General features: G+C 47.5%; 1 protein-coding gene across 1 annotated transcript; it reads left to right on the top strand.

Annotated features, from left to right (window-relative positions):
• Positions 1–7,380: 7,380 nt before the first annotated feature.
• Positions 7,381–12,212, top strand: CTRU02_210534 (nwd1 protein; the record flags this gene model as incomplete). Its single annotated transcript, XM_070205468.1, has 3 exons — positions 7,381–7,863; positions 7,924–9,966; positions 10,017–12,212. 3 exons carry the CDS (start codon positions 7,381–7,383, stop codon positions 12,210–12,212), a joined length of 4,722 nt encoding a protein of 1,573 aa, XP_070060711.1.
• Between the last annotated feature and the right edge of the window lie 1,935 nt (positions 12,213–14,147).

Genomic DNA, 14,147 nt, shown 5'->3' with positions numbered 1-14,147 from the left:
CCAATCTTTGTGACTTTGTATAAAAGATGAAGTCATTGTAGCCCATAAACATGCACAAAAAGAAAAACATATAATACTAGGTGCTCGCTGGTTGTTACCGACCTAGCTGCTAATACAGCCCCTATATTCTTCGTTTTTGGGTTGAAGGCGACTAGTGACTCCTGCTTTTGGTAAATTAAAATTGTAGCCCCTGCTGAAGATCTACCTTGGAAGGGAAGACTATTCGACTGAATTAAACTGTTTGGAACGGAAGGCTTACTAATTAGAAGGCAACACCCTTTCTGTTTAAGTTGTATATCGAGTTATGTATAGTTCATAAGACGTACCTAGGAGTTGACGTAGTGCTTTCCTAGAACCTACTTAGCTAGCGACAGTTGCTCTAGGTTATGTTTATGTGATATCGAGTAGTTATAGTTCGGCTTGAGCTATTACTGGCTACTGTGAGTAACGGGGAGTTAGCCCTGAGTAGCCCTGAGTAGCCCTGAGTGGTGGGTAAGTAGTAGCCGAAGAAGCTAGAGTAGACCTGAGTATGTTAGACATACACCTGAGCTCTAGGTGACCGGCTAAGCTTAAGTTGAGCAGCCAGAGAATCCTGTATAGAGATGAGGTCTAGCTGTGGCTAACAACTCGGCTAAAACTGCTCTACTTCACAGGGCTGGGAGAAGCTAAAAGACCTACTTCTATATGTTTAACATCAATTTATTGCTGTTACTGTTACAGCTTATCCTTGCATCTAATTCTTCACCTTGATTTTGGAGTGTATTAGGCTCTAATTGGCTTGTGGGCCCTAGATAAGCTATACGTTGTTGATGGCGTAAACGACCTAAAACTTAGGTGCTAACCTCCCTACTGCATGTAACGACTGTGCAACTACAGCTGATACCGCCATTAATTTCAAATGCACATGCAACTTTACTATATACCTGTTTAGGCAGATGGGGGGGATGCCGAGTGCTCACTCTCTCACATTTTTGTCTACGGGAGAATAGTCACGGTTTTCCAACTGATAAGGTTGTACATATTGACTATAACTTGGGACCAAGACTAAGAGTACTCGGGGTTGCCCACAAACGCGACAGATGTGCAGTCGCATTGCGAATAGCGGTAACCAAGCTCGTACCGCCTAGCTACTATTGGAACGGAGACCCGTAAGTAAACACCTTGGATGTAAAGAGTCCAGCCATGACTCTAGTTGTTGAAACTGTGGTCAGAGCGGAAAGACCCGAGTAGTATGACAACTCTAAGGGCAGCCAATACCCCAGCCTCCCGTGATTTTCTTGCTGGTAGGATCAACCCAAGGACGGCAGCAGGAGGCTTTCTGCAAAGCAGATTAGTTACTATAACGTCGTAGATATAGTTATTCATAGTAAACTTACACAGTTATCCTTGACGATTTGGGGGCAGTAGTTGGTGTCCCTCTGGCACATCCCGACACCGCTGTGTCTCCTACAAGCAGATACGCTTGTCCAACAGCAGTCTTTGGTTAAGCGATTACCACCGGCTTGACACTAGAAAGGGATTGGCGTTAACATTAAAGGTTTCAAGGTATTGGGCGGACCATTTACTTACATTATAACCAGTCCCTTCCTGCCTTGATTCGATTTCAATGTCTCTTTGCTCGATTTCGCCATTCCTGGCCTCGAGTCCGGCAGCAAAAGCTGTGGCAAAAGCTCCGGCAAGAAGTACGATTGAGGCCTTCATGGTGATGATGAGGTAAGTTTGTTGAAGTAGTTTCTGAAGAAGTGTATGTGCTTGTGTGTGCGTGGGTAAGATGGTGAAGTAAGAGTATGACGAGAAATGGGCACAACCCATTGACTCTATATACTTGGTTTCTGGTCATAGGAGAAAGATGATACTACGCCTTTACCCGCAGGGCTTTGAAAATATCATGGGTTGCCCCATCCGACTCGTGAAGATGAACTGCAATCGTCAGTGCTTCGCCGATCCATAGCATCGCCAAGCTCGGACGGAGACATTCGAGAATATATTACACGGCGTGTGGGCTGAAGAGGTTATACGTGCAATTAGTGACTTCTGACTCGGATTTTCCTGCCGCCGGCACCTTGGAACAGAACTCAACTTCCACCAGACTTATTAGGCACCTCTAACATTACACATACAGAGTTTATTACGCCCTGTCTAAGCCATAAAGAGCTCTTGTATCTATGCTATATTATTCCTCTATCAGTAGGCAACAACAATAAAAGCTTGGCTTCATTCGAATTCAAACTTTCTTTTTCTTCTCGCACAGACAGACCCCTGCCTTCTTGGCACGAACACAGCCCGATTTGGCAGTGTTATACCAATCGACCTAGTGGCCCTGCTGATATGCCTTCGCCCCACCTGATCCAAGTACCCGGAAGATCATTTATGTACAGCATTAATGAGCTCCCCAAGCACTGCTGCGGTTGTATCGATTGCTTATAGCCTGTCTATTTACATTACAATTTTCAGAGTTTCTACGGTCCCCTACATTTTCTACAGTTCTCTACAGGGGCCAGCGAAAAGGACTTCATCCTTAATCTCAACTCTGTGCAACTCTCTGATGTCTTTCCGCACTACCACGTCTACAATATCGATATGTAAATCAAACAAAATAGCTGCACTATGTAAGCATTAAAAGCCTTACACGCTCGTGTGGAGAGAGATCAGAGAGTGGTGACTAGAATGAATGGCTTTTTACTGACAGTTACAGGACGTCGCTAAACGATAGTTATCTCTTACTGGGAGTGCATCTACTGTAATTAAGTTTTAGAATATTGAATACTAAGATGCTTTACGGAATGAAGTATCATTTAGACTGCAACACGAAGTTGACGCACTAGAGTACCAAACAGGAATCGCTTATTAACGGTTCAATCCGCGAAATGATAATGTACTCGACATTATCACATCGAGGGCCTATTGGCAACAGGTACATACCCTTGAGAGGAACTAACTACTCAGGAGATAGCCTAGACGCCTTCTAGTCAACCAAAAAGCCTATATTATGGATACTTCTATTGTCTATCCCATCGACCGTCACGAGACGCTATTTTCGCCAAGCCTCAAATTGTCACTTGTGAAGCCGCTTTTCCCCCGCGGCACATTCAGTACAAAGGCAGTAAGTCGTCTTCTCCATATTGTTCTTAGCATACAGACATGACATTAATGTACCGACAGCGATTACTAGTACGTCTAAACACTCAAATTTTACCAAGATTTAATGTATTCGAAATGGAATTATATAAGCTAACAAACCTATCATGTGTAGGAATCTTGATTGGCTTTACCCCTCCTTGGCAAAAATGGCATCTTGTGATGGTCGATGGGGAAGAGGTACCAGCAATCAGCCGAGTTGCAAAGCACTACTCCACAATGTAGGCACCCTGACCTCGTCTTCTCTCTTTGGTCTCGCCTAGTGCTCTTTTCTGTTGAGTACAAGCCACACAAGCTGAAGGACTTTTTCGCCTGTCCCTTACATGCTGTTCTGACGGAATAAAACTATTCCTTTTATCTAGTGGCCGTTATGGCCGACCGTATTTCCTTCCATTACTTAATTGCCCAAAGTGTTGAATTAATTAGGTTATCTACCTACGTTATATAAAGGGTGCGAACAGATTCTACGTTAGTCATCTGTTAGGGAACCTGGCCCGGCTATTTCTTACAAAGGGGTATGGCATGTTTACAGAGCTAGATTTAGATTACCAGCTACAGTTAGTTGCTGGCGGTGATGATTACTAAAAAAAAATAAGAGAGAGAGAAAAGAGGCCGTAGGAAGTTGTTTCAGGCGGAAGTGTCTCTACCTGCACAAGCATCTAATTCTAATCATTGCTGTCAGCTTTTAGCTTCAAGCTGACCAGCCCAGTTTCCACTCTGATAATCCTAGTCAGATAATCTAAATGTGCTGTTCTTTGAAATCTAATCCCGGCGTTAACGACACAGGAACCAATTTTATCTCTATTGTGCACGGGCCTTGCTGACACTGACCCACTTAGTGCCCTGCCCTGTTACTGATTCTAGTCCAAAGGGCTGCAAATGGCGATCTTAATATATTATCTTAATATATTTGGCAGATCTCCCTCTGTCACCTGTGACTCGGTCACGATTGTCAACACCTCACTCATCGGTGAGTGGCACCCGCACGCTACAATGCCAAGACTGCATAATGCCGAGATTGGAGTGATGAAAGTCAAGCCTCGCTAGATCTGCCATCTACTGCCATGTGGGTAAACCCACTATATTTGTATAGATATGATAGTGCGATTCATGTATGTTGTGGCTGTGATTATATAGTCGCTACTGATCTGCCTCCCACTTGGAAGCTCATGGCTTTTGGGGTAATGTACGTGACAAATACCCAAAGCTGAGATTCTGGTAGCTTCCGGCCCTCGAAAAAGCAGGATGCGCTCAAGACAGATTTATCGTACTATTGGGTGGCCCTTAAATACTTAAAGAACTTGTTCCCTTATTTCTTGTGTACATTCTACACTTGGGGTCAGAAATACGTGTTTTTTCAGGCACTAAATGGCCAAGGTTATGATCCAAGATTTTCAAAGCTCATTAATCATTTACTACTGTTCCCTGCAGTTCTTTTCAGGCTCTTGCCCTGGAGGAGTTTAAAAATTATATCACCCAGAGTGGACACAATTTCGTATTTTGTATTGGCGAAGTGATTCATGGTTTAGAGCCTTTCTAGATATAAGAAGTCACCTAGAAAGATTAGACCTTTTGTATCTACTTATTATAAGTACTTAGTCCTCGAGCTAGCTGCTTTTTAAGAGGAAAATATGACTGCTAATTGAATAGCGGATGGAACTGTCATATAATGCTGCTGAGATTACGGCATATGTGATGTCGGCTGCTTAGAAATAAAGCGTGGGTCAATAGTTGTGGTAATACATAAGTGATGTTGAAGCTCCGGAGCTGTAAGCTGGTATGGTGGGAGGTGGGGATGGAGCGCGCTGTTGATAATCCGCCTATTTTTTCTCAATCGTCCAAGACTGAGCCAACTGGGATGTATGTCTACTGGAATCATCCAGATGGAGCGGAGGCGGTCTTTTTCATCCAGATGAGACCGCAAGAAGACAATCTTGCATGATTAATGTGTTCCGAGCAGTCACGGCAACCAACAGCGCATATATCACGCCATGACAGCCTGCCTATTGCCTGCTGCTTAAAAGACCAAACTCACTAAGCGTTGACTGGAGATACGTTGAGCGATGCTTAATATGCAGTCAATGGCGTGCTATGATCGGCGATGTTTTGATAAATACAAGAGAAGAACCAAGTGCATACCAGTTGCAGTTATTGAAAACGCGACACGTCCGTTCCAGGAAGGCGATGCTTTTTCAAGACATATCTCCTCCCTGTTTATTCAAACTTTCAAATCTGCAAACGATATGTGACCTTCTTCCCACGCGGGAGAATTGTTGGCTGGCTGGCTGGCTCCAAATTGGGGGGCAGGACTTGGGGGCTTTAACTCCAATGCGAGTGCTCACGCCGAACCATGCTTCGGAGCCAGAAGAGCCGCGCATTCCCTGGCAACGACAAAAACTGTCGTTCACCGCAAAAGGGAGATTGAGCAGATTATCCTGGAAGATAGCCACGCAAAGCCAGGATATCCACAAGCTCGAAGTGTGGACGCGAATCTCGATACTGGATGCGCACATAGTGAGATGTAAAGTGACCAGCTCCGCCGTCACTCATATGCGCACCTCCACAACATCGACAGAGCGGACTCCCATAGATACGAATGCGGCCAAAGCAGACAGGCGGCACAGCAAATCCGAAGTCAAAACTGGATGAAGAAAGACACCGCATGTGGGCAAGCAAGTGTCCTTGCGCGGACGTCAGGCGCGTTCTTTGTGAAAATGAGGGTACCGGCAGCTAGAGCAATGTTGAGAAGCCCAATCCGTTGCGCCCAGGCTTAGCCATCGAAGGCTCATATGATTACTCGCACAGTCTCCATCGCCGGTCCTACTCTCGTTTCTCAAAAGGCCATACGAGTACCATACGGTCTGCGGACCCCCACGACACACACTCCTCGGGAGATCTGTAGCAATGGCGTTAACCGAATGCAACAGAAACAACAATACGAGCCGTATCTATGTTCATGAGGGTCATCTTCTACAATGCCCTTGTTCCCAAAGTGTTCCACGTCTCTTTGTCGGCGGCCGAAGTCACTTCTGCTGTTGATGGCACCAGAGGGCGTGAGGTGTCATTGATCAATTTGATGGTGTGAGTTACGTCTGGATTCAGTTTGGCCGATCTGTGCATCAGTTTCAGCGTGATCATGACAAACTTGAGGATCTCTCTGAGGATGTCTATATATCGCGACCGATCTGGAGGATTGGCCGCGATATGGTCTATTTTCTTCACTTGCGTCTGTCAAAGTATCTGTGTTCGCTGTACTGTTCAATATGTATTGGAAATGAAGCTACTTAATCGTTTCTGCGCCTTGTCTGCATGCGCGTTGGGCCGAGGTTGTTGCATGATGTAGGTAACGTTCCACCCTCACTTCTCCGCCACCCCCACGTTGCGAATAACTATTTTTGGAACGTGCTGTGCTCTTGGAAGCCCCAGAGAGCCCTCCAACCGATTAGCTGCCGCTGGCTAGACCGACGTTGCAGTGGCCTTCATGACCTGCATGGAAGACGGTCTACCTATATCAGGTTTTCCCTCTTGACCCTCATCTTGAAAGTGGTCGTGGTAGTCGCCATAGGTACCTGTGATATATTTTTATCTCCGATTTCTTTCATCTGTTATGTACCTAGGTAGTAGACATCCTCTACTCCTATGTAAGGCAGTTCTACTATCTTCCTTACAGGAGGGTCTCTTTTGCGTATTTGGACCAGATATTGGCGTCACAATTCGAACAGTTCAAAGATAAAACGTATCACATCCCAAAAATGAATACATAAGTCCGTTGCTGAAATGAACCCCATCGGGAACTCTCCCGTCATGACATTGAGACATCGCTCGCAGAGCCATGAGAAATTTTGATTTAGCGCCAATAAGGACCACCTTCACCTATTATTACGTTACTGGTGGAAATTGCGAAAGGGGGTGAGGGAGGGAGAAGGGGGGGGCATTAACAAAAGACAGTGACTGAAAAAAGCAAACGCGGGAAAAGAGCGCCTACGCGTGGCATAAAGCTGCAGATGCATGCCAAGACGAGCAACACCTTCTTCGTCGAGTTTTACCACCCGCACACATTCTCGGCCCACCCTGGGTCTATCTTCATGCACCGAAATATGGTTCTAGTCGCTTTGCCCCGCCTGACGAGGGAAGAGAATATTGCTTAAGTACTCACCCTCTGTTGCAGTCACATACGATTAGTGCAACCACCTTGAATCATCTCCCCATTACGCTTACGGAGCATAGAGCCAACAGACCAATATGAAGATCAAGTTGCTTGGGAGTAAGATCAAATCTAAGCTTAGCAAGTTAGGCTCTGTCTCGCATCACAATTCACCCTCTTCAGATCCTATTCCTGAGGCTTCCACGCCCTTACAGACACCGATATCAACAGCAAGCCTGAAAGAGCGGCTGTGGAACCAAGCGTATGACGAGCTCAAGTCAAGCGAACTCGAAATAGTCGAAGCATACGAGAAACTCCTATCGGCCCAACTTTCGGAGGACCACCTCACCTCAACCGCTGTAGCTGACAACCAAATCAAGCCTACCTCGCAGGGAAGATGGCGCCAGATGGAGCGCCTTGTCGAGGCTGGGCTACAGAAGACGAGCAAAGATGCAGCTACGAAACAGAAGATTAGTGACATGATCTACATCATATCCCCGCTGAAGGAGGTAGTTGGGAAGGCTTTGCAGGCTGCTCCTCAAGCTGCCATCGCTTGGGTCGGCGTTTCCTTCGCTTTGGAGGTCAGATTACTCCTCAAAACTACAAAACTGAACATCCAAAAATATACTGACGCTCTGAAGATGCTCGCGAATCCAGTCGTCGAGCCGGGAATCAATCGCGATGGCATTGAATATGTTGTGTCGAGGATGAACTGGTACTGGAACTTGGTTGATCTCCTCCTCAAACCAAAGAATGCCAGCCCGGACCTTGAGGGACTACGTGCTCTGCTAAAAGGACATATAGTTGAGCTTTACAAAAATCTCTTGATTTACCAGATGAAGAGTATCTGCATCTACCACAGAAGTCGGCTTGCCATCCTCTTCAGAGATCTGATAAGGTTGGACGATTGGGCCGGCAAGATCGACGACATACAAACCGTTGAGGCCGCCGTGCGAAACGACTTAGAGCAGTACAACACTCAACAGATACTTCAACATCTCCAGTCAATAGAGGACAATGCAAAAGAACAGCTCAAGGAACTTCGGAGTATTCAGTCTGCCCTTCACCATCAGACAAAGCAAAACAATGAGATGCAACAGAGCCGAGAATTCAAGAAATGCTTGGCCGACCTGCGTGTCACCGATCCCCGCGACGACAAGAAGCGCATACAGGACATTAAGGGCGGTTTGCTCACTGACTCTTACGTCTGGGTGCTCGAGAACCTTAGTTTCTGTCAATGGCGTAACGACCAGAACCAGCGATTGCTTTGGGTTAAGGGCGACCCAGGCAAGGGTAAGACCATGCTGCTATGTGGTATTATCGATGAGCTTGAAGCAACATACCCTGAAGGGAGAATGCTGTCGTATTTCTTCTGTCAAGCCACCGATGATCGACTCAACACTGCGACTGCCGTTTTGCGCGGCCTGATCTTCATGCTTCTCGACCAAGAACCGTCCCTCATTTCATATACGAAGAGCAAGTACGACAAAAGCGGGAAGGCACTTTTTCAAGACGCGAATGCCTGGCAGGCGATGTCTGAGATCTTTACTAACATGCTCTGTGATTCGAAGCTGCAAGGCGTCTTCCTCCTCGTCGATGCATTGGATGAGTGCTCAGCGGGTCTTGAACAGCTGCTCCATCTAATAACGGAAACATCGAAATCAACAAGTGCTAAGTGGCTTGTCTCAAGCCGAAATTGGCTACAGATCGAAGAACAGCTACGGACCGCAGCACAGAGGCTCTCGCTAGAGCTGCATGCAGAGTCCGTTTCAGCAGCTGTTGATATCTATATCAAACAGAAGGTGAAGGAGCTAGCTGAAAACAAGGGTTATGACTTAAAGACAAGAAACAGAGTACTCCGTTACCTTTCCAACCACGCAGGCGATACCTTCCTCTGGGTGGCCTTAGTCTTCCAACAACTCAAGGCAGTGCCTGTGCTTGAAGTTCAAAGAATAGTCGCGACATTTCCGCCGGGGCTGGATGCTCTTTACCAACGAATGATGCAGCAGATCTGCGACTCTATAGTTCATGAGAAATGCATGCAGTTACTTGCCGTAACTGTTGTGCTCTACCGTCCTCTATCACTCCTTGAGTATGGATCGGTTTGTGACCTACGAAGCGAGACAGAGTCGGACAACAGTGATTGGGATAACAGCGATTCCGAGAATAACGGCCGGAGCGTGGGCAAGCCCGATGTGTCGAAGTTGGTACATGAGTTGGTTCTCTGCTGCGGCTCGTTACTCACCATTCGCGAGGGCATAGTTTATTTTGTACATCAATCGGCCAAGGATTTCCTGCTGAACAAGACATATTTTGCATTTGACCATATTCTACCTTCTGGCATCGCGCACCAGCACTATGTCATCTTCTCAAGGTCTATGGAAGCGTTATCCGGAACGCTAAGACGAGACATCTACGAGCTGCGCGCCCCTGGTAGTCTTGCAGAGGACATTTCACCACCAACCCCAGACCCTTTAGACCCACTCAAATACTTTTGCACATACTGGGTCGATCATCTTGATGCTGCCTTTCCTGCGACTAGCCCTAACTATACACATGAAAAGATTTACGAAACTGTTCACACTTTCATCAAGCACAAGTACCTTTATTGGCTCGAGGCTCTGAGTATTCTTCGTGGCATATCGCAGGCAGTTGTAGCGATGCGGAAACTCGAGGTGCTAGTTGTAGGTTCAATCACAGGTCGCCCCAAACAGCCACTGGCTAATGCTCACAGGCAAATATTGAAGCACCGAAGCTGATAGAAGTGGTCCGAGATGCGCGCCGGTTTGTCCTATCACACGGATACATGATCGAAACCTGTCCATTGCAAGTATACATAGCAGCCCTTCTATTCAGCCCTACCGACAGCATCATACGTCAATTTTTCGAGGACGAAGCACCGGCATGGATCAAAGTAATCACGGAAGAAGAGGCTAGCTGGGACGCCTGTCTGCAGACACTAGAGGGTCACGGCGACCGGGTTGTCTCGGTAGCCTGCTCTTCTGATGGGCGCCATTTCGGATCTGGCTCTGTTGATATGACTGTCAAGGTGTGGGACGCAGCCACAGGCCAGTGTATCCAGACACTTGAAGGTCATACCGACTCTGTCAATGTAGTGACTTTCTCCGGCAAGGGCACTCATCAGCTAGCATCAGCATCTTCCGATAAGACCGTTAAGATTTGGGACTATAGAACAGGCTACTGTCTTCGGACGCTTGAAGGTCATAACCACTTTGTCAACTCAGTAGCTTTCTCAGCTGGCGGTGATCGTATAGCATCAGCGTCTTCCGACAACACTGTCAAGATTTGGGAGAGCAGCACAGCCCGGTGTGTTCAGACTCTTGAAGGCCACACCGGTTCCGTCAATGCAGTGGCTTTTTCGGGCCACAACACTCAGCTAGCATCGGCGTCTTCCGATGAGACTGTAAAGATCTGGGACGCAGCCACAGGCCGGTGTCTCCAGACACTTGAAGGTCACACCGACTTTGTAAATGCGGTGGCTTTCTTGGGCAATGGCACCCATCAGCTAGCAACGGCGTCTTCCGACAAGACTATTAAGATTTGGGACTATAGAACAGGTAATTGTCTTCAGACATTCGAGGGTCACGGCCGGTTTGTCAATTCAGTTGTTTTCTCGGCTAGCGGCGATCGTATAGTATCAGCGTCTTCCGACAACACTATGAAGATTTGGGAGAGCAGCACAGGCCAGTGCTTGCAAACGCTGAGGGGCCATAACCAAGTCATCCATGCAGTGGCTTTCTCCGGCGACGGCACTAGGTTGGCGTCGGCATCCTCCGACATGACCGTAAAGATATGGGACAGCGCTTTGGTGGGGTATCGTCGAACACTTGAAGCCCACAGTGACATCATTTTCACAGTTGCTTTCTCGGCCGACGGCACCCACATAGCATCGGCATCCTCCGACAAAACTCTCAAAGTTTGGGATGCTAGTAATGGCAAGTGTCTTTTGACGCTCGAAGGCCATGGTAGCGCTGTCTGTGCGGTAGTTTTCTCGCGCGACGGGAACCGACTGGCATCAGCATCCTTCGACAAGACCATCAAGGTGTGGGACAGGTATACGGGTCAGTGTCTTCGGACCCTTGAAGGCCATAGTGATTTTATCTTTTCGGTGGCTTTTTCGGGCGACGGTATCCGAATAGCATCGGCATCCGCAGACAGGACTGTCAAGATCTGGGATAACAACACGGGCCAGTGCTTGCGAACGCTTGAGGGCCATAGCCAGTTGGTTAGTTCGGTGGCTTTTTCAGGCGACGGCACTCAATTGGCATCAGCATCCTTTGACAAAACCGTTAAGGTATGGGACTGTACTACAGGTCAGTGTCTTCGGACATTCAGAGGCCACCTCAACATCATCTACGCAGTAGCGTTCTCGAGCGACGGCGCCCGAATCGCATCGGCATCCTACAATAGGCCCATCAGGATCTGGGACGGCGCGTCGATGGTTACTTTGCCAGCCGACAGCAACCAGCAATCTTTGGCATCTTCCGACAATACCATTAAGATTTGGGACAACGTGACCGGGCATCATATCCGAACATTTACCAAAACTCGGTTGCTTCACAACATTCATTTTTCCGAGGATGGGTTGCAACTTGATACGGAGATGGGTCTTATTGATCTACAAGGCAAACTTACGAGCAATTCAACGTTCATAACATCTCACGCACCTGAGAAACCGCTTTTCCAGGGTTATTCAATCAGCTCCAATGATGTGTGGATCAAAAGAGATTCTGTTCATCTACTCTGGCTGCCGCCGGAGTATCGATCATTTGTATCAGCCATAAAAGGGCCTGCGGTGGTCATTGGTTGTGGAACAGGCCGGGTTGTGATTTTTCGGTTCATGGAAAACGACAGCGAAAGAATATCTCGCAGCGAAGTCGAGGGTCAATCCGGACTGAGTGCGATTTGAGTGGACAGCCCAACTGGCAGAACCAGGAATACCCTCACTTGAGTGAATCTGACCGCATAGAGTCACTACAGTCAACCACATGTTCAGGCCGGGACTGCCGTACATAGGATAAATGCCACTCGTTTGTTGAGACCTACTGTAGACCCAGCAGATTACTATAAGAGATATAACCACGCTTACCCCACATTCATTATGCTGCTGGCGGCTATACTCATGATCTGTCTGTTATGAGCCCAGTAGACTTACCCCTTTGTCCTCGGCCAAGCTAGTCTTCGCTTCAACCTGGACGTAAGCAACTCCACCCCAAAGATCAGTGCAGTCTGGATAGGACCAAACTAATCCAATCATTCCAGCCCTCCGGTTCCCTCCCCAATAGGGCCATCGTGGCGGTCCTGGAACGAACATATCTATAGTCACATCTGAAAGCGGGAGACTCTCCGCCAAGAAAGGCCCGAAAGATTCTCGACAGCTCCGTTTCACCCTCTCCAGGGTCCCAACTTCAGGGCGAACGCATCATGCCGATTGTCCTTCTTGACGAGGCCACTTCCTCACTTGATCCCGAAACCGAAGTTGCAATACGCGGCATCATTCATGAAGAGTTTATCGAAAAAGGTCATACCGTTATTGGAATCACACATAGGTTTAGCGGTGTGACACAGAGTATGCAACCGGGCCGCGATGTCGTTGCCTTGCTGTCACAAGGAAGGATTGAGAGGTTTGGAAACATGGAGGAGATTCTAGGCTTGGACGAGTTGCAACGTGTTTGATCGTGTTTTTCCGCGTGTGGGTAGTCTCGCTGGAATCTCCGCGTTCCTCCGTATGCCTACTGCCCGAACAATACCACGGCACCGTCGAGATATTCTAGTAGATTGGGTGCTCTTTGTATGATACTGCCGTGCCTTGGCACCGGAACATCACCAGTTTAAGTGGGACTTGAGAACAACCCAGTAATAACTGCAAGGCATTCAATAGTTGTCAAGCTCGAAATGGCTTGGCTCTCTTTAGTGGTAGCGGAAGGAGGCGGATGAACTGTGTAGGATACGTTCGGAAGCCACACGATTCTACATAAGAAACTGCTCATCGTCTCGTGGACTCCCAGTCTCGGGTTCTAGCGCCTGACCTATTACCTACAGCCAACGGTTGAACGCCTTTGGGGACTAGATTGGAGCCTTCTATAGGGTTGATTAGGCTTGTGGTGTCTAACCCATCATGTATACGTCCTCGAACTAGGCTCTATGTGCCTTATTTTTCTTCGTGGTAAAGCAATCTCGACCGGGTGACTATAATAACTTCTCGTCTGCATGTCTGCCGATGCCTGTTTAGGTCTGGATCAGGCATAGGGAGGGTCCCTCATGCATTTTTTGAGGGTCTGCTTATGTCTTGCGAGACTATCCCCTCCCCCTCGTTAGACATAGGGACCCAGACAGAAAGAAGAAAAGGTGCCGCGATCCTAGCCCTGCTTAGTAAGTGAAATAGACTGAATCTTCCCTGCGGCGGGTAGGTGCTGGAATTAAAAGATGACGAAATAGCATCTCTGTTTATAAGGTATATGTAAAAAGAGAGCCAAAAACATACAACACCAGGTATTCGCTGGTCGTCACCGACCCAACTACTAATCCGGCCCTCACTGGCTTATCTATGGGAGAGCGGACGGGATCCCGAGTTTTCCAGTGGGTATGGCCGTATGTGATGAAAACATGAGCTGTAGATGATTATATCGGCAAACCATCTGCATCCCACGCTTAGTTCACCACGTATCGAAGCTAATAACTCCAAGGAGGTTTTACTTAAAGTCAGATGTAGAAGCTGGGATTCTTCAATACATGGTTGTTTCTTGATATGCTAATGTAAACTTGGCCTGGAACCCTCGGATAAGTGGAACAGCATCTCTAGTATTACCTATTAAGTAATCCACAGGCAGTAAACGTCAAAGGC

This window comes from Colletotrichum truncatum, assembly GCF_014235925.2.
Source record: "Colletotrichum truncatum strain CMES1059 chromosome Unknown Contig_0007, whole genome shotgun sequence".
In the NCBI taxonomy this organism is placed as follows: domain Eukaryota; kingdom Fungi; phylum Ascomycota; class Sordariomycetes; order Glomerellales; family Glomerellaceae; genus Colletotrichum; species Colletotrichum truncatum.
Note: the sequence above shows the minus strand (reverse complement) of the source record. Positions and strands in the feature narration are given on the sequence as shown.